Source organism: Thamnophis sirtalis, unplaced genomic scaffold, assembly GCF_051295495.1.
Source record: "Thamnophis sirtalis isolate CommonGarterSnake01/CBP01778 unplaced genomic scaffold, rThaSir2_p1.2 scaffold_2, whole genome shotgun sequence".
NCBI classification, from domain to species: Eukaryota; Metazoa; Chordata; class Lepidosauria; order Squamata; family Natricidae; genus Thamnophis; species Thamnophis sirtalis.
The window spans coordinates 98,797,801-98,822,825 of NW_028261382.1; the positions used below are offsets into that span (position 1 = coordinate 98,797,801).

Below are 25,025 nucleotides of genomic sequence, written 5' to 3' on the forward strand. Positions count from 1 at the left end.
AGATTTTGGCCTGGAGAATAAACCACATGAACGGCTGAAGGTTTGAGGTTTGGCTCGTCTAAAGAAAAGAAGAATTAGGGGCGACATGATAGCAATATTCTAGTACAGTGTTTCTTAACCTTGGTGACTTTAAGTCCTGTGGACTTCAACTCCCAGAATCCCCCCAGCCAGCATAGCTGGGGGATTCTGGGAGTTGAAGTCCACAGGTTGAGAAACACTGTTCTAGTATTTGTGTGGCTGCCCCAAAGAACAAGGAGTCAAGCTATTCTCCAAAGCACCAGAAGGCAGGACAAGAAACAATGGATGGAGACTAATCAAGGAGAGAAGCAACTTAGAACTAAGGAGAATTCCTGACAGTGAGGACAATTAACCAGTGGAACAGCTTGCCACCAGAAGTTGTGGGTGCTTCATCACTGGAGGCTTGTAAGAAGAGACTGGACAGACATTTGTCTGAAACAGTATAGGGTCTCCTGCTGGACTAGAAGACCTCCAAGGTCCCTTCCAGCTCTATTCTACTCCATAATCTTCATAAATGTTCTCTCCTAGTGTTGTGGTCTTAACTGGGGCAACCAGTGGAGAAACCCTACCAGTTAAGTCCTCTAGAAGACGGGCGGAGGGCTAAGAGGGGGTGTTTCCCCCTCTCCTCACCCCACAGTTTGAGCTGGGAGCTGGTTGGATGAGTGACCCCCATTACCAATCCTGCCTGTCCCGCAAGATGGAAGAGAAAGGGGAGGCAGAAACGGGGCCCTCCGTGGCTGCTGGGCGATCCCCGCTCCAGAAACGCTTGAAGACGAGGTCGTCTACCGGGCAAGAGGGTGGACTGGATGACCTCGAGGGCCCCTTCCCACCCGCCTGCCAAAGAGGGCGCCGTGGGTCCTCAACGGGCAACCCGGCGGTTTTGTCTTTTAAGGGGGAGGCGGGCAGAGGCAAGTCCCCGTCGAACAGGTGCAGCGGTCCTTCGGAGCGCTCGGAGGAGCCGCTGCTTCGGGAATTTCAGCTCTGCCCGGCCCTGGCTCCAGGGCAGCCTTCCATCCCTCGCGGCAGGGTCGGAGGCCAAGCTGAGGGGGTCCACGGAGGTCATCCATCCCACCCCCGCCGAAAGTAAACCCTGGCCACGCCGGAGGGAGCCCGAAAGGGACGTCAAGAAGCGCCCCGCGCCCCGTCCGGGGCTCAGCCGCTCCTCGGGGCTCCTCCAGCCCACCAGAGTCCGAGAGGGCCGCGTGGGAAGCACAGGTGGGATCACCCCGTGGTGCCTTTTCCCTCCCCCTGGGCCTTTTTCCTCTGCGGAGCCCAGCGGGACAGGCTGGGGAGTGGAGCATGGGACCTGGGACCTCGCTTTGAGGGGCATAAAAGTGGAAAAAGTGGAAAAAGAGGAGAAGAAAAAGATCCAAGCGGCGCTCTCCACCGGTTGCACTTCGGCCTGCGAAAGGGGAGGGGGAGAGGCGGGGGAGGAGCGCGCGTGCCTTTCTCTCAACGGGCCACGCCCCCCCGGCTATTGATTGGCTTTCGGAGCCCCCAGTTTTCCCGCGCTACGGAGGGCCCCGCCCACCGCGGTCACCTGACTTCCCCTCGACCCGCCGGCGCCCTCGAGTGGCTGGACGCGCGCGGCGCCTTTCGGGGGGCGGCTGCACCGCCTGAAGGAACGGCGGTGGGCGGAGGGCCCTGCAAGTCGCGGGGGGCGGCGACGGGAAGAGCCTCCGCCAGGGCGGGGCCGGCGAAGGGGGCGCGGCCGGCTCGGGCCAATCGGCGCGGGCGCCCTTTTTTTGGCTCGCGGGAGGGCGGGGCCGGTGGGCGTCCGTTAAAGGGGCGGAGCCGCCGCTCCCCTCCCCCCCCCCGACACCCCCTCTCGCTCGCCTGGCGTCCAGCGGGCTGTCCGGTGGTCGAAGGGCCGGAGGAGGAGGAGGAGGATGACGGCCGAGCTGCAGCAGCAGGGACAGGAGGAGCGGGCGGCCGGCGGGGCGGCGCAGGTGAGGCAGCAGCGACCCCCCCGGGCGACCCTCCCCACAACAACCCCGCCAGGTGGGCCGGGAGGGCGCCTCCCCTCCTCCCCTAGGCCGCAAGCCTCCCCCCCCGGGTCTTTCTTTCATGGGGAGGGGTCTCTCTCTGCTGGGCCTTCCCCTAAAGCAGCAGCCCCCCCCCCGGGACCACTTTGGGGGTGGGAGCACCTGAAGGTTGGGAAGGGGGCTCACCTGCAGCGCCCCTCCCTTAGGACCCCCTGCTCAAACACGCTGGATACCCCTCCTCTTCAAATAAGACCCCCCCTCTAGGGTAACTTGCACTCTGGGCCCCTTTGGTGACACCCCAATCACACACACCCCAGGGACCCTTCTCTTGTGTGGGGGAGCACATGAGGGCCTCCCCTCCTCCCCTAGGCCAGAAGCCTCCCCCCCCCGTCTTTCTTTCATGGGGAGGGGTCTCTCTCTGCTGGGCCTTCCCCTAAAGCAGCAGCCCCCCCCCGGGACCACTTTGGGGGTGGGAGCACCTGAAGGTTGGGAAGGGGGCTCACCTGCAGCGCCCCTCCCTTAAGACAGGCTGGATACCCCTCCTCTTCAAATAAGACCCCCCCCCCTCTAGGATAACTTTCACTCTGGGCCCCTTTGGTGACACCCCAATCACACACACCCCAGGGACCCTTCTCTTGTGTGGGGGAGCACATGAAGGCCAGGGAGGGGGCTCACCTGAAGAACCCCTTGGGAGACCCCCCCCTGCTCAAACAGATTGGAGACTCCTCCTCTTACAATAAGACCCCCCCCTCTAGGATACTTTGGGCCCCTTTGGTGACACCCCCCCCCCAATCACCGGTTTATTTTATTTTATTTATTTGTCAACATGTGCAAGACAACAGGTATTCGCATAGATGTGGTCATTTTTGCATGAGATGGGTACAGATGGATGGATATAAATAAGTAGAACATGGCCGTGAACACATGAAATGGGTACATATCAATGGGGACCATAGGACAGGGGACGGTAGGCACGCTGGTGCGCTTATGCAGGCCCCCTTTACGGACCTTTTAGGAATGGGGTGAGGTCCACGGTGGACAGTTTGAGGTTGAGGCTGTGGGGGCTTTGAGGATGTAACAACGGAGTGGGGTAGAGCATTCCAGGCGTTGACCACTCGGTTGCTGCCCAGCCTGGTTTCACAAGCCCCTTTTTTTGATCCCTGCCCTCTCGAAATGTCTCTCTGGGCGTCTTAAGAAGGATGGATTTGCTATTTTCTTCTGTGTTTCTAAGCGACATCGCAATGCTTTTGGGGGATGAAAACAAACAGATCCTCCTGGGCTCATCCTGGTGGACCAAGTTACAGAGCCGCCACATTGGAGTTTCCCTTCCCTTATTGTTGTAAGCCGCCCTGAGTCCCCTCAGGGAAAAGGGCGGCATATAAATTTCCAATAAAATCAAAAATCAAAAATTGGAGTTGCGGATGAGGGAGCTGCTGTGACCTGTTTTGGAATGCAGTTTTATCAGTTTTGTTATTGAGTTGCAGGGTTCCAAAAATGGGGAGTAGCATTTTAAAGGGGATTGGACGCATTTCGTACGGATGCTATGCTGAATTTAATCAAATCTCGTTACAATTTATTTAATGTGTATGCTGCTCCTCTCGCCTAGAGATAACTCTGGGCCTTTTACAACAAAAGCCACAAGATGAAGCCTTAAAATATTAGAATAATAACTTTTGAAGTTTTAAATTGACTTAAAATTGACCAAAAAAAGCAGGAAGCAAGCTACCCATAGGGTGGTTGCGTCTTCTAACGATAAATGATTATTTCCAAAGGACCAGAGAGAACTCTAAATTTTTACAGATTAACAGAGTTGGGACCTTGTAGATCATCTAGTCCAACCCCTGCCCAAGCAGGAAACCTTACATCCATTTCTGACAAATGGCCAATCCCTGGTGCCTCTGCAGGATGATGGTTTTTTTCCTAGTCTTATAGAAACGGGTCTCCAAAACAATATCAAAGCCAGTAATTTATATTGCACCCCTATTGCATTTTGTAACATTTAAATAACTAAAAGCTGACGGGGTGTTAATATTGGGGGTAGGATAACAAAATTTCCCCTTTGAGTTGTTCGCCGTTCTGAGTCCCTCCTGGAGAAGGGTGGCATACAAATAAACCAAACCTAAACTAAAATAATCCTCCTTGTGGGTCCTTAACCAGATTCCTCCTGGAGTTCCAGGGCCAGCTTAAAATTGCAAATTGTATCACTCCCTGGAGAAGTACAATTTTAGCTGAACTTGGTATCACCCACTCTGTCCAATTGTCCTCTTACTGCTGGGTATAATTAGCTATTTTTGCTTGTAGATTTTATTTGAGTCGCCTCATCGTTTACTTCCAAGGAATTCTTGGGATAATCACCATGCTCTGAAAATACGATACAACACTCTGAAGATAAAGAGTTCTTCAGATGTTGAAAACATGAAAATTGCACTGCAGGAAATTGGTTACAAAATTTCTTAATAGCACAAGTAACTTGTTAGCTAGAGGATCCTCACTGCTGTGTTTGTTGGGATGCTTTTCGAGCCTTTGTTTTTTGAATATCCCTGTTCTCTAAAGATAAGATTTTTGCAACTATGTAGGACAGTGTTTCTCAACCTTGGCAACTTGAAGATGGGGAAGTGTCTAGGACAGTGTTTCTCAACCTTGGCAACTTGAAGATGTCCGGACTTCAACTCCCAGAATTCCCCAGCCAGCGAATGCTGGCTGGGGAATTTCTGGGAGTTGAAGTCCGGACATCTTCAAGTTGCCAAGGTTGAGAAACACTGATGTAGGCATAATGATGGTGGTAGGCCGAGCATCAATTTTCTCTGTGTTTTTTTCTCTAATGACACCTTGGAAAGTAACAGAATTGGTTGCTCATTTCTTTTTTTAAGCTTCGGCACAAGCCGAACAAGAATTTAGGGTCTGTTTGACATGTAATCTGGAATTTGGCCCATTGGAGGCTGTTCTGCCATTACCCCCTAAACCCTGGTCTGTTTCCCGGTACCTCTTCACATTTCCCTTTAAACTGGTTTGTGCAAAGGCCAGCGTTGCTGATTGGAGCGCCCTTTTCAGAGCGCTGCGTATCTCTGACACCTCGTTGTAAATGAGAAGTGACCAGCCGCGATGGCATGCGCAGCCGGCTTAAAATAGCTTCTCCCCAAAGCCCTGCGCATTCTTTGGGCTCCTTGTAATGCCTGTCTACGGAGCATCTGCTGGCAGAATAAATGCTCGGCTCCCGGATTTGGGGAGAAAGAGGCCACTGGGCTGGTTTTTTTGCTCGCATTCTTTTCCCTTCCGAATAATAAAAGTTCTAACTTGCCTTTCAGAAAGAAAAGGGAGGATGTTTGTTTTATGAACGCTCGTTGGCCTTGAAAAGATGCTCAGGTTGCGTGTTTTGGCTTTCTGAAGCTCAGTAGCCATCTCAGTTGGGATGCTGGGATTTCCCTGTAGAGCAGTGTTTCCCAACCTTGGCAACTTGAAGATGTCTGGACTTCAACTCCCAGAATTCCCCAGCCAACCATGCTGGGAGTTGAAGTCCACATTGGAAAGTTCCCAAGTTTAGAGACTCTTGATCTAATGCAGTGTTTCTCAACCTTGGCAACTTGAAGATGTCTGGACTTCAACTCCCAGAATTCCCCAGCCAGCGTTCGCTGGCTGGGGGATTCTGGGAGTTGATGTCCAGACATCTTCAAGTTGCCAAGGTTGAGAAACACTGCTGTGGAGGAAGGAGGCTCAAAACATTCATCGTAGAATTATTTTTAGCCAAGCCAAGCGTGTCAGACTAGGAAGATCTCCCCAAAACAGAGAAAGGGCTTATTTCTTTATTTAACCCATCTTTATGGCACTTGCCTTCCTTTTGCGGGGGCCTTTGGCTGTGGGCTGGCAGTGCCACAAGAATAGGGACACCTGCTGATTGAAAGTGATCACATTCCTGACAACACCAGCAGTCCAGATGCAAAGTTGATAGGGCCAGACGTCTGGTGTCTTCTCCTGTATAAAGTGGGGCCATTTTATTTGTTGTTGTTTTTTGTCAATTCCACATTCATTTTATTAATTAAAGGAGTGCAAACCGTTTTCACCTGAATTTTTACAGTTTCTGAACAATTACATTCACAAATGGGTGTTTCTGCTTACGCTATAACACTCGGGAGAAGATAACACACACCAGGATACATGAAGTAAGAGGCATATCGTTATAAGCGTGGTTTTAAGGGATCAGCCAAATTTAAGCTTAAAGTCAGAACTTCAGGAGCTTAAATGCAATACAGAAAAAGGCTACTTTCAAACTGGCCAGAACTGGAATAATTTGAGGAGATAATTATTTGGTTTTTTTAAAAAAATAAACATTTTATTTGTTTTAAACTGGTTGCTGTTGTGAGTGGCTTGGAATTAAATAAATGAAAAGCCTTGTTTGGCCCATTGGCACTTGGAAAAGCCTACCAACCTTTTTATTTTTTAAGTGCTTTCGTGTTTCCTTGGCTTCGTTACAGTAGGCCTTGCCCTCTTCCCTTTCTGATAACACCTTCTCTGTGCCACTTTAACCCAGGCCTGCAGTTTGCTCCTAAGCCAGCTGAAAGAAATCACGGGCATCCACAATCCGCAGTTCCTCCAGGCGGCACTGAAGGTGAGTCCCCCTCGGCTGAAATGGGCTCCTTAACCTGCTCCCCGTTCAGGGCGCGTCTGCCTTGAAATTAGGACTGTGGCCCAGGCCTTTAATGTAGGCTCTGGAAGGCAGGACCTCCCTGCCACCATGGCATTGCCGTCCGCTCTGTTTCCAGCTGCTTCTCTGCTTGTTTTGGCCCTTGAAATCCAACCCCCCCCCCGTTCTCCCGGAGTGGTTGTTCCCAACCATGGCATTTGGACAGCTGTCCACATTCCCTGCCCAAGACGCAGCTCTCCTCTGCTCCCACTCTTCCCCCTGGGATTCGCAGCCAGTGCCCTCTGGTCTAGGGGGTGCACCGGCTGCTCCAGCCTGGGATATGAAACCGAGCGTCCCAATTTTAAATGTCCCTTTTGTTCTTCCTTAAAGATAGCCATTAACAGGAGGGGAAGTTTAAGAAAAGAAAAAACCCCTAGAGCAGTGTTTCTCAACCGTGGCAGCTTAATATATGTGCACTTCACCTTTAAGATGTGTGGACTTCAACTCCCAGGATTCCCCAGCCAGCTCTGCTGGCTGGGGAATCCTGGGAGTTGACGTCCACGCATCTTAAAAGTTGCCAAACTTTTAAGCAGCAGAATGGCGTCCTCTCCTGCCATCTTTGTTTCTCCCCAGGCTGCAGATGGGAACCTAATGCAGGCGGTGGGCTTCCTGACCGAAGTCAGCGACCGAGAGTCCGAGGGAGACGCCGCCGCTTCCGACGCGGAGGGAAGGGAAAGTAAGCCCTCGCTTTCTCCCTCATAGACTTTCCCCCCCATCCATCCAGCATTGAGTCTTCCAAGGAAGGCCGGCTCTGAAAACCTACCCAGCCGATTCTGTCCCTCTGGGACGGAGCCTTTATAAATAGAAGCAGAGACCAGGGAGGGCCTTCAGCGCTCTTGCTAAGCCCCCATTAGATGTAGTGGAAGAGCAGTTCTCAGAAATCTCCATCATCACGAGTAGGCTGCGTTGAGTCACTTGTGGTGGGGTGAGGGGAGGATGGGGTGAAGAGCCAAGGAAGTAAGATGTCAGATTCCCAAAGGCCCCATGATTTAAGATTTAAGTTTTAATTTATTTGTATGCCGCCCTTCTCCGGGAGGGACTCAGGGCGGCGAACAACTCAGAAGGGGAAAGGGGATACAAACACAATACATATAATTAAAATACACAAGATGCATCCCGATCTTTATGTGCCTCTCTGGGTGGGAACATTGCTGTGAAATGGGAAGCGCACTTGGGCTTCTCGTAACTAAAGGAACACAGTGGCTAAGATGCTGAGTTTGTCGATCAGATAGTTTGGCGGTTCGAATCCCTCGCGCCGCATAACAGAGTGAGCTCCCGTGACTTGTCCCAGCTTCTGCCCACCTAGCAGTTCGAAAGCACATAAAAATGCAAGTAGAAAAATAGGGACCACCTTTGGTGGGAAGGGAACAGCGCTTTGTGCACCTTTGGCATTGAGTCATGCCAGCCACATGACCATGGACAGCGCTGGTTCTTCGGCTTTGAAACGGAGATGAGCACCGCCCCCTAGAGTCGGGAACGACTAGCACATATGTGCGAGGGAAACTTTTACCTAGTAACTCATAGTGGCTGTTATCTTAATTTCCAGCTCAGAATGAAGCCCCCCAAGATCATGGCGATATTCAGGAACCGCTTTCTTCTGGCAGCCAAGATTTCTCAAAGAAGGATTTTGCTGCACCCACGAACGCGTATGTCGTTGTTGTATTTGTTCTGCATTGTCGCCATTGGAAAACCTCCCAGGCTCCTGCTGTGTTTGCAATGCCCCAACCCCAACAGGAGAAACACGGGGCCAAATCTATTCCGATCCGAGTTTTCCCGTTTTCAGGAAACGTCCAGCTGACCGGCATAGCCTGCGTCCCTAGCAGAATAGGCTTTCTTTGAGGGCTAACGTCCACTGAAAGAGGGATGGCCATTATCCCCTTGGGGACTGTGTGTTCTGTAGGGCATCCTCAAGAGCCCCAGAGAGGATTGGATTGGATTATTGGATTACTTTATTTGTATGCCGCCCTTTTCCCTGAGGGGACTCAGGGCGGCTCACAATTCAAGGGGAGGGAAGGACAAACAAGTTACAAACATGAAGACAATACATCGTTAAAAAGCGCAACAGTCGTACTATTCGGGTGGGGTTGGAGTCTTTAGCCCCAGGCCTGTCGGGACAGCCAGGTTTTAAGGGCTGTGCGGAAGGCCTGGAGGGTGGTGAGGGTTCGAATCTCCAAGGGGAGTTCGTTCCAAAGGGTCGGAGCAGCCACAGAGAAGGCTCTCCTCTGGGTAGTCGCCAGTCGGCATTGACCGGCTGATGGGATTCGGAGGAGGCCTAATCTATGGGATCTTATTGGCCTAGTGGAGGTAATGAAGGAGTAGTGAAGGGGCCAGTTGCTTCTGGCCAAAGAAAGACCTCCTTGCAGCGGCTGCTGTTTGTCTTTCTGGCAGAGCCCACGAGCCCGGTGCAGCCGAAAACAAAAACCGTCCCAAAAGGAAACGCTGTGAAGTTTGGGGAGAGAACACCACTCAGCGGGACTGGAGGAGGGTCAGCGGGTGGCCGGTTGGGATGAAGAACATTGGGAACACCTGCTGGTTCAGCGCAGTCATACAGGTAATTCGGGGTGCTGGGACTTCTCTGGGGTCTCTGCCGGCGTCGAGGCTCCCTCAAACTCTGGCTCAGCCGCTTTAAGACGAGTGGATGTTAGTTGGCTGTGGAGTTCTGGGAGTTGAAGTCCACCCTTGTTAAAAGTGGCTGAGATTAAGCACCACTTCTCCAATCAACCACTTTTTTTTTCTTTTACTTCCCTCGATGTAAGAGCTAATGAGTTCAGGCTTCCCCCTGCCTGCCTTCTCTTCCTGGGCTGGGATTTCACTTACCTAATGGAGCCTGTGGGAGGATGGGGAAGATGGCACTTACCTGTTGGCAGGTGGCTGTGGCCACCCCTAGCCTCTCTTTAGGTGAAGTCCTCTTTGATTGATTGATTGATTGATTTTATTGTATTTATATGCCGCCCTTTCCCCCCGAAGGGGACTCAGGGCGGCTCACAATTCAAATCAGGGAAGGGGGGGTACAGACAAAAAATAAAACAAAACATAACAATGCATAATTTAAAAACACACAACAGTCATACCATTCGAGACGGGGGCAACAGCTCTTTAGCCCCAAGCCTGTCGGAACAGCCAGGTTTTAAGGGCTTTGCGGAAGGCCTGGAGGGTGGTGAGGGTTCGAATCTCCACGGGGAGTGATGAGTATTATATAGACTTATATGAATATTATATACACCAGTGATGGTGAACCTTTTTTGGCTCACGTGCCAAAAGCTGGGGGAGTGCAGGGGGGGGTCTTGTGCGGGTGTGCCACACCCATAATGCTATGTATGACCCCAGCGTACATGCACGCATGACCAGTGCTCCCCCCTCCATTTTTTGTGTGCTTTTTTTCGCCCTCCGTAGGCTCCAGAGCAGTGTTTCTCAACCTTGGCAACTTGAAGATGTCCGGACTCCAACTCCCAGAATTCCCCAGCCAGCGAATGCTGGCTGGGGAATTCTGGGAGTTGAAGTCCGGACATCTTCAAGTTGCCAAGGTTGAGAAACACTGCTCCAGAGGCTTTATAGGAGCCTTGGGAGGGCGAAAACAGCTTCCCCCACTCCCTCCCGGAGGCCCTCCAGAGGCTTCGGGCCTCCGGAGTGCAAAAAAACCCGGTCCTATGGACAAACCGGAAGTTCGGGAATGGACTTCCGGTTTGCCCGTACGGCCGGTTTTCCCCCACTCCGGAGGCTTCAAGGAAAAATGGTCTCAAAAGAAGGCCGAAGTCAGCTTGGCCAGCTGACAGGGCAATGCCTCGCGTGCCCTGACAACAGGCTCCGTGTGCCACCCGTGGCACGCATGCCATCGGCTCCCTATCACGGATACAGACGGTCCCTGATTGAGCGGGAGGTTAATTCCAGGGGTGCTCTCAGTCTCTCTTCCAGCTGCCAGAAGTCCGGCACCTGGTCCTGAACTATTCCCTGCCCGAAGCCGTCCTGGACAGCTGCCGCAGCCGAAGTGTAAGTGACTCCTGGGTGGCGGGAGGGGGATTCGTCTTCCCGAGCCACGCTGGCACAACAGGGCTGGCCGAATACTTGACAACCTGCAAGGGTGGGAGACAGTTAAAAGAGGAAGGAGAGTTTCTGATTTCTCCAGAAATTTTAAGGACTCCCCCATGTTCAGAATCTAGAACACAAAGCTGTGATTCCATGCTATGCTGAATTTCCCCAATTTTAGTTTTCTCTAGCAAGTTTGGAACCTTTTCAGTCTTCTTGGCTGTCACCTGAGTCTGGGCCTCTTAAGGGTCCTAAATGTTAGAATATCGATGCTAATTGTTTGGGCTCCTTTTAACCCCTTACCCTTAACTTTTGATTGAATGACCCCAAATACCTAAAAACAGACAGGTGGCAATAATAATAATAACAATAATAACAGTAGACTTATATACCGCTTCATAGGCCTTTCAGCCCTCTCTAAGCGGTTTACAGAGAGTCAGCATATTGCCCCCAACAACAATCCGGGTCCTCATTTTACCCACCTCGGAAGGATGGAAGGCTGAGTCAACCCTGAGCCGGTGAGATTTGAACCGCTGAACTGCTGATCTAGCAGTCAGCCTGCAGTGCTGCATTTAACCACCGTGCCACCTTGGCTCATGTGTGATCACGAACTCTGATCTAGGGAGAGATGATGCTGGGGTTGCTGACCACCCCATTGAAGGCTTTCACTAGAACTTTTTGCCGGTGGTGAATTTGGAAGAAGTGATGCAAATCTCTTTCCTCCCCTCTTGGCTGCAAAGCCAGCCCTTTGTTGGGGGAATCCTGTCTGGAATGAATCCATGCAATATTCCAAGCCACAATGTGCCCTAGTTAGTTTTGGCTTTAGATGGTTTGTAAATGGAGTCCGAGTTGTACGAATTGTGCGCCACCCATCACTCCAGCAAATATAACTTCTGAATGTGAACTGACCACACTTTGCTGATCCAAGTGACCCTTTCTTGGCCTGTTGTTTAATTGGTTTTTTTTAAAATTACGCCTCTTCTTGTTTTGCAGGAGAAAAGGAACATCGCGTTCATGCAGGAACTCCAATATCTCTTTGCTTTAATGCTGGGGACACGTCGCAAATTTGTAGACCCAACAACCGCCCTTGAACTTCTCAAAGGGGCGTTCAGGTCTCCCGAGGAGCAACAGGTGAGAAGGCACCCTTGGGGTCTTCCCAGATCCCTGGGCTGCCACTTGGCCCAGGATCCCACTGGCAAGGGCGGTCTCTACTTTGGACTACGCTGTGTACCAGCTGTGTTTCTCAGCCTGGCTGGCTTTAAGATGTGGGCCCAAAGTTCCCCAGCCGGCAGAGAGGTTTAATTTGAAGGCAGTTCTAAATTGCAGAAACGTTAAAATGTAATTTCAAAATTAAAAATGGAAGACGCCCAAAGTTCTATGAAAAGAGTGGAGAAAACTCTTCAGGGTAAGCAAAACTAACCTTAGCTGCTCCCTCTGTCTCCTTTTTTTTTTAGCAAGATGTCAGCGAGTTCACCCACAAACTCCTGGATTGGCTGGAAGATGCTTTCCAACTGACGGTGGAGGCCGAGTGAGTCTAAAGGAGCTTCAGAGAAGCTGCCCAGTTGCCAGAATTTGCCACGGAGATTTAAAAAACAACAACCCCAATGCCTGTTTCCCGCCTGCCCCCCTTTGTAGGATGGTGTGATTCTCTCTCTGTGTGCTACAGGCAGGTCTGGGGCTGGCTGGGCACGTGAGCCATCCTGAATGAAGTCAGAGTATATTTCTGACTTCAAGGAACTTGGCCTGTTCCGAGCACCTGAGTTAAAGGATCAGGAACTCCAATACAGTTGGCTTGTAACCAAACGACCTCTTAAAATTCCCGTGGTCTCAGGTTCCCCCCACCCCCACCCCAGCTCACTATGACCAGGCACTGTACATGCGAGGGAATCAACCCACAACATCCCATCACTTGTGGCTCTTCAGGAACGGTTTGAGTTCTGGGCTGAATTCCTGGTTGTAGCTGGCGGCTCTCCGCCTACAGGAAGACCAAGTGTGAGGAGAAGGGCTCTAATCTGCTCCTCTGTGAGGGCTACACTAGAAATGGGGGGGCTCTTAGAAGGGAGGGGGCATTGCAGCCTGAGCTCCCATCTGCCCTCCGAGCTTGGGGAGAAGTAGATGAATTCCTTGAAGGCCAAAACACGGGGAATGTTTTGAATGAATATTTTGCAAATAAATAAATGTGCATTGCTTAGCTTCTAGACAAATTGCCTTGGCCTTAGCCTCCTCAGTCTGTTTTTTAGAAAAAAAGTGAGTTTGGTCTCAGAACAACAGAGTTATTCTTCCTTGGAGGTCTTCTAATCCAGTGTTTTTCAACCTTGTCAACTTGAAGATGTCTGGACTTCAACTCCCAGAATTCCCCAGCCAGCGAATGCTGGCTGGGGAATTCTGGGAGTTGAAGTCCAGACATCTTCAAGTTGACAAGGTTGAAAAACTCTGTATCTAATCCAACCCCCTGCTCAGCCAGGAGACCTTCTACCATTCCAGACAAGTGGTCTCTCCTTGAAAGCCTCCAGTGAAACCCACAGCTTCTATTAGGAAGTTTCTCTTTAATTCCCAGGTTGCTTCTCCCCCTGATTAATTTCCATCCACTGTTTCTTTTCTTGCCTTCAAGGTGAGTCCCCTCGGCTGGTGAGAAGAGTCTGAACCCCCCCCCCCCCAATTCTTCCTCATGGCAGCCCCTCAAACATTGGGACCGCCGCTATCCTGTCTCCCCCTAGTCCTTCTTTTCATTCGACTAGGAATACCCCATTCCGTACCCGATTCACGCTCCCTTGCTTTCTCCTCCTGCCACAGGGATCCCCGGGACAGATCGGAGAATCCCATGGTGCAGCTTTTTTATGGGACGTTCCTGACGGAAGGCTTTCACGAAGGTCAGTGGGAAGACCTTGGGAAGTTGGCACAGACGGCCTCGCGGCGCTTTTGCTGCCTCCTCTGGGGTTCCCCCCCCCACTTAAAAGGACAATCTGTTTGGGATTTGGTTTTGTTTTCCTTAATTTTTTTTTTTTTTGAACAGAACTTTTTTTTATTTTTCTTTAAAAAAAACACAAATATGTCATCATTTGTCAATCATTAAGACATTGAAGTACAATTTTTTTGTTGTTGTGTGTACCCCTCCCTCCCTCCACCCCCCCTACCCCCCCTCCTCCTTCCCCCCCCCCCCCCGACTTTCCAGAACCCGTACACGGTATGGATTTTTAACTAACACAGTCTAAAATCTATTGAGAAAAAAGAAATAAAGAAATTAATGACATTCTAGATTGACCTTAGCTTCTTCTTACTGAACTGACTTTTAACAGTTTAAATCATTTCTGATCTTAAGCATAGGCTAACTGGAATTTCTTAGTCCCGTATTTATTTTGTATATAGTCAATCCATTTTTTCCAGTCTCGTTTATATCTCTCATTTGAGTGATCTTTGAGATATGCCGATATTTTAGCCGTCTCGGCTAAGTTTGTAACTTTCAATGTCCATTCTTGAGTTGTAGGCAAGTCTTCCTTCTTCCAATATTGCGCCACCAACAGTCTTGCTGCAGTTATCAGGTGCAGAATCAAATTGGTCTCTACCACTGTAAAGTCAGTACATATACCTAGTAAAAATAACTGAGGACTAAACTTTATCCTTCTTTTAAAAACATTTTGCATGACCCACCATATTTTTATCCAAAATGCCTTAACCTTTTGGCAGGTCCACCATATATGATAATATGTAGCATCGAGAGAACCACACCTCCAACATTTAGGCTGTACATTCGGATACATAGAAGCCAACTTTTTAGGATCTAAATGCCATTTGTTTTTCTTAAATTGACGGGCCCCCTCCCCTATTTAGGCAAGCGGTTTTCCAAAATCGAGACCTTTGGCCAGTACCCCCTGCAGGTCAACGGCTACAAGAATTTGCACGAATGCCTGGAAGGAGCCATGGTGGAGAAGGAGAGCGAGGCGGGCCCTTCCAAGCAGGCGGTGACCTACACGCAAGAGGTGAGCCTTGTTGTGGCATTCGCACAACTCTCAGGGAGCCAGGACTGACTTGTCAGTTACCGACTTGAAAACATGGAATATGATGTACGAGAGCATGCTGGAGCTAAGGGAACGCTGTGGAATGACTAACGGCATGCCGTGTGTGACCTTTGTATTTCACTTGTTGTGTCTGCGGAGCAGTGTGATAAAAATATTTTTCTTTCTGTTGAAGCCTGCCTTGTAGGAAAGAGCCCGGGCCTCCGTATTTTCGGGGGATAAAACTACAGTTTTTGATTTAATGGTATGCTTTTCTCGTTTGTAACTTTGTCTTTGATTCTGAGTATATGTGTGGCACTCTTTATTTTTTCATTCTCCAAAAATCATCTACTGGTTTTAACTTAATAAATCCTAATCATGTTGCTTGCATCCGATAGTCTGGAAATCTGTTGAGGACTATCCTAATTTGCTCCCTGTGATTCCTATGGCCAGCTAAGGAATTCTGGGAGGTGAAGTCCAGGCTCCTTTGAGTCCCCAGGGCTGAGAGAAGAGAAGAGTTCAGGAGCTGCACACTTTCTGCATCTGCCTAGAAGATGTTAAGCAAAGCATTGGAGTTCTGTTTGTGGTCCAAAGATCGAATATGTGGGAAACCTTTAAAGCACCCAAGAAAACCTCAAAGGTGCTTTTCCAAAAGGCAACTGGACTATGTTCGTTCTTTACTTTAATCGGCCTTCTGTCGACATGCTGTTGTAAAGCGCCCTTCTGTCGCCGCGCTGTTGTGGCTGCGCTGCTGTCGGCGCATTGATGACGTCGCGGTTTTAGCGACGCGCTTTTGTTGGCGCGCTTTTGTTGGGTCACGGGTGGTGGGAAATGGAAGGATTAATTCTGACAGGATCCTTCCATCTCTCTCCCCAGCCCCCCAACCCCCACCATCCAGTCCAGGGGTCCCCAACCTTTCGGACCTCAGGGGCCACTAAATTCATAATTTTAAATCCCGCGGACCACTAATATGAATTAGTGACGGATGGGGTCCTTCAGGCAGTTAGCTTGGCCGCCTGTTAGCGGAGAGAAGCCCCTCGGTTTGCTGTCGATTGCAGCTAGGAATCTCAAGTACAGCCAAGAATGAATGTCTTTGTAGCCAGCCCGGGCGATAGATTGGCCGCCTGTAAATTCTGTCTTTTGAGGAGCTCGGGCGAAGTTTTGCGCACCGCTCGCTGAAGCGCCTGGACTCCCAGGGAGGGAGGGAAGGGCTGGAGCTACTAAACAGGCAGCCAAGCTAAGTGCCTGAAGGACCCCATCCCGTCAGCGAGCGGGCGTAATTGCTTTGGTGGGCCGTATCCGGCCCAGGGGCCGTAGTTTGAGGACCCCTGATTTAGTGTAATATAAAAAAAATGCAAAGATTTTTCTGCAGTCCACCAAAATTTTCAGTGTTCCACGGACCGTCGGTTGGTGACCGCTGATCCAGTCAGAACCGATGAAGCTTCTTCGAAGAGAAGCGAAACGTTTTCAAAGAAAAAAACCCAAGGAAGTCCAGTTTGTTTTTGTTTTGTTTTTTTGAAAAACCACCTTTGAGGCAACCGTGACTTGGATGACTTGAGAATCTCCCTAGACCAGGGTTTCCCAACCTTGGCAACTTGAAGATGTCCGGACTTCAACTCCCAGAATTCCCCAGCCAGCGAATGCTGGCTGGGGAATTCTGGGAGTTGAAGTCCGGACATCTTCAAGTTGCCAAGGTTGGGAAACCCTGCCCTAGACCTTCACCCAAGAAGCCCTCCCCTGTGGGAAGAAGAATTGGAATATTCGGCTTCCACACTTGTATCCCGGGGGATCGGAATGGCTCCAGCCACCCTGCCCCTGGCCCAGAACGAAATGCCCTGTTGGGAAACTCTTTGGACAGGTTTAGTTAAAGGCCCCCCTTTAACTAAACCTCATTTCTTCTCCAGGGGTGCAAAGAAAGAGCCAGGGGAGGCCAAAGCCTCATTTTAAAAGGCTTCTCCCAAATGCATTGGGAAGAGTTGAACGCTGCAGCACCTTCTCATCTATTCCAGTAGAACTGAGTAGCTACAAATAGCTTCCAAGGGGGGTAGTGGTGGTGCAGTTTTGATCACAAGGTTTGGGCCCGTCTGGCAGGAGATGACAGGAGTCTATTAAAAGCCGGAGTTCTTGGCAGGGGTTTTTCCAGGAGGGCTTGTAGGATGGCAGTGAAATTGTTTTCATCCCACCTTCAATTTGAAATGGTTTTGCAAAAATCAGGAAATGGCATTTGAGGGACTGGAGCTCAGCCACCTATGTAGCCGGTTGCAAAAGGGCCTCTCCACTTTTGCAATCCTCCAGAACGGATGAGCCTGGGGACTTTCACCTTTTTAAATACTATGGGTGTGGAGAGAAAGTGGGAATGGGAAGCACCAATTTTGCCCTTTAAAATTTCCGATCCCCCACTCTTCCGGGAAAAAAAAAAGTTTTGGCCCATCCATTTGCAGCAGGCGGTTCTAATTCAGTGTTTCTCGTCCTAAAATGTGTGGACTTCAACTCATACATGCTGTGCTGGCTGGGGAATTCTGGGAGTTTGAAGTTCACCTGTCTTAAAGTGAGCAGTTGGTTTACAGCCGTGTTTCACAACACGGCTGTAAACCAATTGAAGTTGTGTACATCTGCTTTGTGGGACTTGGCAAGCAATTCGTGGGAGGCCTTCCTATCTCGAGAGATACTGATTTTTTTCCCCCCCACCAAAATCATACAATCAAATTTGCTGAACTCTGATTTCTCTTTTTCTGTGTATGACGTGAAGTAATTATTGTTTCTCCTGCGTGTATATGGAGAACACTGTTAATGGAAAGAATCACCCATCCATCTCTACCTGTTGTGTGTCTGTTTCAGCGCTGGTTTACAAAGCTGCCCCCAGTCCTGACCTTTGAACTTTCCCGGTTCGAGTTCAATCAATCCCTTGGGCAGCCGGAGAAGATTCACAACAAGCTAGAATTCCCGCCCGTCATTTACATGGATAGGTAAGGGGGTGGGGTGGGGGGTGGATGGGGAAGCTTTATGGCTTGAGACTTCCAAACCTGTAAAAAAAGGTATTGTGGGGTTGCGATAAGGGGGAGCGCGCAGCTGTCAAAGCTCTCTTTCCTTTAGGTTTATGTACAGCAACAAAGAAACGATTCAAGCGAAAAGAGAAGAGGTCGGGAAACTGAGGGACCAGATGACCCTCCTGCGCCAGCAGTTGGAAAAGTAGGCAGCCTTTCTCAAACTCTCGTGCCTTTTCCCTTGCAGGAGACCTGAGCTGAAGCTCAACCAGCTGGCGCCTCTTTCCCACTTTCTTGCCATGTTCAGCTGGTCTGCTTGTCCTTGGAGAGGGGGACGGTGGTGGTGAAGCTTTTTAGAAGCCTCTACCTACCCCCGGTGTAGTTTCATTTCAGGTGTTCTAGGGAGCGACACCAGGTGGCTCTTCAGGCAGGAGAGCCAACCTGCCAGCCCCTCCTCAATTCTCCTTCTGTGAGGCAGTCCTGGAGGGAGGGTCTTCTGTCCCCTATAACCTTTGAAGAACCTGTTGGAAGAGGCCCAGGAGCAGGAGAGGAAAATGGGACTCGTACTCCCCAAATATCAGTAGTCGGTTGTGATTTAGTATTGGCCCTGTGTTCAAGGGGTAAAAGAAAATAAACTTTTTATCACTGATGTGATAGTTTTGAGCCCTGGTGGCGCAGTGATTAGAATGCAACATTGCCAGGAATTCAAACCTCGCCAGGCTCCAGGTTGACTCAGCCTTGCGTCCTTCCGAGTTGGGTAAAATGAGGACCCGGATTGTTGGGGGGAAAGAGGCTGACTCTGTCAATCGCTTAGAGAGGGCTGCAAAGCCACTGTGAAGCAGTATATAAGTCTTAAGTGCTTATTGCTATTTGATCCCCTTGAAAGCGAAGGCCTTGCTCAGTTGAGTTAGAGAAGACGGATGTTCCGAAGTGGGGCTGATGATGGTTTCCTCCTAATTAGGTACCTGAGATACGGCTCTGGCTCCGACCGCTTCCCCTTGCCGGATATGCTGCAGTCCGTTCTTGAGTTTGCACGGACCAAGATGTCCTCCGCAGCGACCACGAGGACAGCAGAGACTACGGCAGCAAAAGATCCCTCGGAAACCCCTGCCAGGCCAAGCAGGTAAGACCTGGGCCAAACTTTCCATCATGGCCGTCTCCGGATCAAAACAATCAGATGATAAACCCGGTTATTTTGACCCCTAGAAAGGACGCTGGTTTAGAAGGTAAGGTATTGGACCTGGGTACTTGAGAGACCGCCTGCTGCCAATTACCTCCCAAAGACCCGTTAGATCCCACAGATTAGGCCTCCTCCAGATTCCATCTACAGGCCAATGTCGATTGTCGGAGGAGGGCCTTCTCTGTGGCTGCTCCGGCCCTCTGGAACGATCTCCCCACGGAGATTCGGACCCTCACCTCCCTTCAGGCTTTCCGTAAAGCCGTTAAAACCTGGCTGTTCCGGCAGGCCTGGGGTTGACGAGTTCCCTTCCCCGCTCGAATTGTGTGGCTGTTGATTGTTTTTAAACTTTTCCCTGTATTTTGTTTGTTGTGTTAACTTGTGCGTACTAACCCCCGCCCCCCTGGGTTTGTTAGCCGCCCTGAGTCCCTCCGGGAATAGGGCGGCATATAAATGCAATAAACCTAACCTAACCTAGAAACTCTAAAAAGAAAAATGCGTGTTGGTCAGCTGCCCTCCTGGTTTCCGTCTCCTTGCCACCTCTGGCTTTTGAGGAGTGCTAGCAGCACCGGCCCAAAGCCTCCCTGTTCCCATGAGCCGATTGAGCACATCTTTCCCTCCACCCAGGGGCCCAGAGGAGACGTCGGAAGAGCCCGTTCCCCCGGGAGCCCCCGTCTCCGAAGACGAGATGAGCCTGGTCATTTCCTGCCTGCAGAAGTGGAGGGAAGAGGTTGAGCAGGACATTGAAGGTCTGTGCCGGGTGGCGCCACGTTTCACTCAAGAGCTTCTCCTGAGAGTTTCCCCTTTTGCCCGCGGGCTGATTTCCGTTCCGTCCCTTCCCTGAACTGGAGACGGTGGCGAGGCGCGATATTCCGTGTCCCTGTCACAGTGTTAACGTCCCTTCTCTCTGCGCGTGGGACGGGATCAGGAAGCCACGACCGATCTCTCTCTCTCGAAGCCTTCTGCAATTTTTCATGGTGGGGTCGAGGGCTGAAGTGTCCTTGGTGAAGGACAAGACTTTATCTGGCCCAAGAGGACACCGGTCACCTCCATAGATCCGTCCATCATTTCAAGGCCAGCCTTCCCCTGGATATGAGCATTGCCCCAGGCTGTCTCCAGGGAGGAGAACGGGTCCTTGGCCTTCTTTTCCACAAAATGCCTTTCCACATGCGACTGAGGACATCTGACCCCTCACAAGTCTCCTATGTGGGCTGCGCAAGTTGCGTCTTTAGAGATTGCTAAAGCAAACGTTTCCTCTTCTTTAAGAAAACTTGACCGTTTAGTGCAGTGTTTCTCAACCTTGGCTACTTGAAGATGTCCGGGACTTCAACTCCCAGAATTCCCCAGCCAGCGAATGCTGGCTGGGGAATTCTGGGAGTTGAAGTCCGGACATCTTCAAGTGGCCAAGGTTGAGAAACACTGGTTTAGTGTTTTGCTTTGATTCACAGGCTTGAAGGCTTCCATGCAGATGCTTTCTGAGTCCATGGATTACGTCTATGCTGACCCTCAATTCTGCCAGGTAGGGTGTCTACCTTTCTTCCTCGTTGCGTGAGTGCTTCTGACCTCGGATTGGCCCCAGTTCCCCCAAAATAAAACCTTGTTGTCATCTATTACCTAATTAATTCTTTCCATTTTTCTTTCCATTGTTCCTCCATATAAAAGTAGCCTGGAGGTGTCAAATTAAATTTCTAGGATTTAATCTGGGAATCCCTGGGAATTCAAACACTACATTCTCCCACAAACAATGATTTTACCTTGTTTTTGAAAATGATTCCATGCCAATCATAGCTAAAAGCACAGGCACTTAAATCTGCCTCCTGTTGTTGTTTTTTGCCACGCATTGAAATGCAAGGTGGAACCTCTGAGTACCGGTTTGGTTCCCCGCTGCCTCTCCAAGGAGGCCGCAGAGGCTGAGCATTTTGATGGGAGAGCTGGGACATCCTTGTTTTTGCCCGGAGAGTTCCTGCCTCTCCTCTCTAGGACAGAGGTCTCCGACCTGGCAACTTTAAGACTTGGGGAACTCCACCGCCCAGAATTCCTCCTCGGTCAGGCTGAAGAATTCTGGGAATTGAAGTCCAGAAGCCTTACAGTTGCTGAGTTTGGAGACCCCTGGTTTAGTAGACAACAAACAGGAGCTTGGGCGTGGTCTGGATTCGTACTGCCTTGAGCTCTTCCGTCCCCAACAGGGTCACACCTCAAGGCCTTGCTAGTTACAAGAGTCCTGCCTGGCCAGTGGCTTCCATCGAGTGTCGGTCCGTTGGGCGTGTCGCAGGTGGCTGTCTCTGGACCCGACTGGCCTGGTCACGATGGTCTCTGCAGCCCCAGTCACCAAGCTAGAAAGCCTCGTTGTTGCCCCAGGAAAGGAATCTCTGCTGAGCCTTGATTACATGAATGGGTCATTCTTACAGGCGCAACAGCTGAGAATTTGCCTCACCGAATCTCCCCGCGGTCGTGTTACTTCCCCTCTCTTAAAATAAACCCCGGAGCCGATGGTGTCCGCGTTGGTGTTTTCCAGGTCCCTTATCACTTGCATGCTGTCTTGGTCCACGAAGGCCAGGCCAACGCCGGGCACTACTGGGCCTACATCTACCACCTGCCCCGAAGGGCCTGGCTCAAGTACAACGACATCGCCGTGACGGAGTCCTCCTGGGAGGAACTGGAGCGGGACTCCTTTGGCGGCTTGAAAAACGCCAGCGCCTATTGCCTCATTTACGTCAGTAAGAAACTGCCACACTTCGCAGCAGGTGAGGATCTGAACCCGGTCCTTGGCGAGGCCTCGTCCCTCTTCCCGGGGGGCCTCTGGATGAGCTGGGCTTCCTCAGAAGAGCTGCCTTGTCCTCTGGTTGGGACCCTGGCCTCTTCTTCTGCGCCTCCGACCTTCGTGGGGATTTGAAATGAGTGGAGGTTCAGGAGAATCTCTCTCTCCCTCCCCCTCCTGCTTTGATGTATTTGGGGTGGGGGGAGTTTAGTTCCAAGGGGAAGAAAGGTGGGCATCGGTGAGCAGTCCGTGTCAGTTGGAGGTGGCAAATGAAAACGCTGCCAAGAAAACTGGGTGACCCTGTCTGTGCCTGTGACGATGAACCTATGGCACGCGTCCCGCAGGTGGCACACAGAGCCCTCTCTCTGGGCACACGCACGGTGGCCAGCTGGTCTTCGTGGGCACTGAAGCGCTGGGAAATGGCCTGAAAAACAGCCAAAACCATCCAAAACCAAAATAGCCTGGAAAATGCCCTGAAAACTGCCTGAGAATGGCCCCCAAAATGTCCCCAAAACAGGCGTATCCCCTATTTTCCTTTACCCCTTGAACACGGGGCCAATATTAAATCACAACCGACTACTGATATTTGGGGAGTACGAGTCCCATTTTCCTCTCCTGCTCCTGGGCCTCTTCCAACAGATTCTTCAAAGGTTATAGGGGACATGCCTGTTTTGGGGACATTTTGGGGGCCATTCTCAGGCAGTTTTCAGGGCATTTTCCAGGCTATTTTGGTTTTGGATGGTTTTGGCTGGTTTTCAGGCCATTTCCCAGCGCTTCAGTGCCCACGAAGACCAGCTGGCCACCGTCCGTGTGCCCAGAGAGTCAACCTTGAGCGGGTCAGGATTGAACTCCTGGCAATATTGCATTCTAATCACTGCACCACCACGGCTCAAAAACTGCCAAGGTGGCGCAGTGGTTAAATGCAGCACTGCAGGCTACTGCTAGATCAGCAGGTCAGCGGTTCAAATCTCACCGGCTCAGGGTTGACTCAGCCTTCCATCCTTCCGAGGTGGGTAAAATGAGGACCCAGATTGTTGGGGGCAATATGCTGACTCTCTGTAAACCGCTTAGAAAGGCCTGAAAGGCCTATGAAGCGGTATATAAGTCTACTGCTATTGCTATTGCTATTGCCTGAAAATGGCCCCCAAAATGTCCAGAAATGTCCCAAAAACAGGCATGCACACACTGGCCAGCTGTTCTTCAGGTTTCCGGCACTCCGGAGCGCACACATGCGCATGAGTTCCTGTTTGGGCACTCAGTGCCAAAAAGGTTGGCCATCACTTGGTCTATGCAATTGCCAGGAGTCAAGACTGACACGGAGGCACAAATTATTGGGTCTCAAAGGCAGGAAAGAGGTGGGAGGCTTTGCACTCTTCACCCTTCTGGTCCTGCACAAGGCAGATCCATTCTCCGCCACTGGTCTCTGATGCGGGAGACAATATGTAATCCTCCTGACTGCCAGGAGCAACTTGTGGCCACCGCCTCCTCCTAGGAGCAAAAGGGGCGACCGAGAAGCCTTGCTTTTGTTGCCCAAGAGGTGTTGGGAGGTGGGCCGACAAGGACCCTCTCTCTTATCTTTCTTGGGCAGATTATGACGACAGACAAGCGGAGAGAGAGGTCGAAGTGCTGCCTCTGGAACTCCAGCGCTACATCGAAGAAGACAACTGGCGGGTGGAGCAGGAGATGGCGGAGCTGCAAGAGCAGTCCTGCAAAATGGCCCAGATGGAGCCGTCCCCGGAACCTCTGGACTCCCAGAACCCGTCATCTGACTCCAGTCAAGGTGAGAGCAGGAGCCCCTCGGCCTTCGCCTTCCGCTCCCAGCAAACAGGGAGTTGGAATTGCGGGCCAGGAAAGGATGACAGGCATGTCCTGCCAACTGCAACAGCTCCACATAATATCTTTGGGAAAGCATAAACCAGGGGTCCCAAACATGGCAACTTTAAGACTTGTTGGACTTCAACTTCCAGAATTCTCCAGCCAGCTCTGCTGGCTGGAGAATTCTGGGAGTTGAAGTCCACAAGTCTTAAAGTTGTCAAGTTTGAAGACCTCTGATCTAAGTGGAGAGATTGCAGAGGAAGGGATTACAAGAGAGTAAGTTATGCTGGCTGGGGAATTCTGGGAGTTGAAGTCCACAAGTCTTAAAGTTGCCAACTTTGAAGACCTCTGATCTAAGTGGAGAGATTGCAGAGGAAGGGATTACAAGAGAGCAAGTTATGCTGGCTGGGGAATTCTGGGAGTTGAAGTCCACAAGTCTTAAAGTTGCCAACTTTGAAGACCTCTGATCTAAGTGGAGAGATTGCAGAGGAAGGGATTACAAGAGAGTAAATTATGCTGGCTGGGGAATTCTGGGAGTTGAAGTCCACAAGTCTTAAAGTTGCCAACTTTGAAGACCTCTAATCTAAGTGGAGAGATTGCAGAGGAAGGGACTACAAGAGAGTAAATTATGCTGGCTGGGGAATTCTGGGAGTTGAAGTCCACAAGTCTTAAAGTTGCCAACTTTGAAGACCTCTAATCTAAGTGGAGAGATTGCAGAGGAAGGGATTACAAAAGAATAAATTATGCTGGCTGGGGAATTCTGGGAGTTGAAGTCCACAAGTCTTAAAGTTGCCAACTTTGAAGACCTCTGATCTAAGTGGAGAGATTGCAGAGGAAGGGATCACAAGAGAGTACGTTATGCTGGCTGGGGAATTCTGGGTTGAAGTCCACAAGTCTTAAAGTTGCCAACTTTGAAGACCTCTGATCTAAGTGGAGAGATTGCAGAGGAAGAGATTACAAGAGAGTAAATTATGCTGGCTGGAGAATTCTGGGAGTTGAAGTCCACAAGTCTTAAAGTTGCCAACTTTGAAGACCTCTGGCGTAAACCATGGAAAATGCCTTTTTTTGCCCTTTCTCCTTCTAGAACACTCCTTCCCCTGTGAGTGTGGGCCGCATTCTCTCTCCTCCGAGCACGCCGTGATGGCCAAGGAGCAGACTGCCCAAGCTATCGCCAAGGCGGCCGAGGTCTATGAGAAAGATGGCATCCCGGCTGCTCTTGACCAGGTGAGGGTCATCGTCAGCGGTCCTCTTCCCACCTGTCCTGCTGAGCCTCTTGCCCTCCTTGGGCCTCTTGTGCTGCTCCTATGGCCTTCCTCTCACTCCCATCTCCTCCTCCTCTTCCTCTTCTTCCTCCCTCTCCTCTCCCCACCCCCAACCCTTGATACTGCCACAGCCGAAGGAGGCAGATGCAGAGAAGGCCCCCTCAGAGGAAGTCAGCCCCATGCCGCAGGCAGAAGAGCCCCAGGAAGCGGAGCGGAGGGAGCCTTCTGCCCCGCTCACCTCTCAAGTCTCGGAAGTGGAGATTCCCAGCGTGGGGAAGATCCTAGTTAGATCGGATGCGGATGGCTATAACGAGGAGGTACCACCTATTGTTC

General features: G+C 50.8%; 1 protein-coding gene across 1 annotated transcript in view; it reads left to right on the forward strand.

The window, feature by feature from the left end:
• Positions 1 to 1,824: 1,824 nt before the first annotated feature.
• USP28 (ubiquitin specific peptidase 28) overlaps positions 1,825 to 25,025 on the forward strand; it is a 33,898-nt gene continuing 10,697 nt past the window's right edge. The window contains 19 exon segments of the mRNA XM_087706489.1: positions 1,825 to 1,967; positions 6,529 to 6,606; positions 7,255 to 7,357; positions 8,228 to 8,327; positions 9,070 to 9,232; positions 10,582 to 10,668; positions 11,698 to 11,835; positions 12,159 to 12,232; positions 13,498 to 13,574; positions 14,533 to 14,681; positions 17,535 to 17,662; positions 17,790 to 17,885; positions 18,642 to 18,803; positions 19,485 to 19,606; positions 20,306 to 20,376; positions 21,373 to 21,601; positions 23,204 to 23,395; positions 24,515 to 24,654; positions 24,824 to 25,009. Of these exon segments, the coding sequence (XP_087562615.1) occupies positions 1,908 to 1,967; positions 6,529 to 6,606; positions 7,255 to 7,357; positions 8,228 to 8,327; positions 9,070 to 9,232; positions 10,582 to 10,668; positions 11,698 to 11,835; positions 12,159 to 12,232; positions 13,498 to 13,574; positions 14,533 to 14,681; positions 17,535 to 17,662; positions 17,790 to 17,885; positions 18,642 to 18,803; positions 19,485 to 19,606; positions 20,306 to 20,376; positions 21,373 to 21,601; positions 23,204 to 23,395; positions 24,515 to 24,654; positions 24,824 to 25,009 (2,355 nt within the window). The 5' untranslated portion in view covers positions 1,825 to 1,907.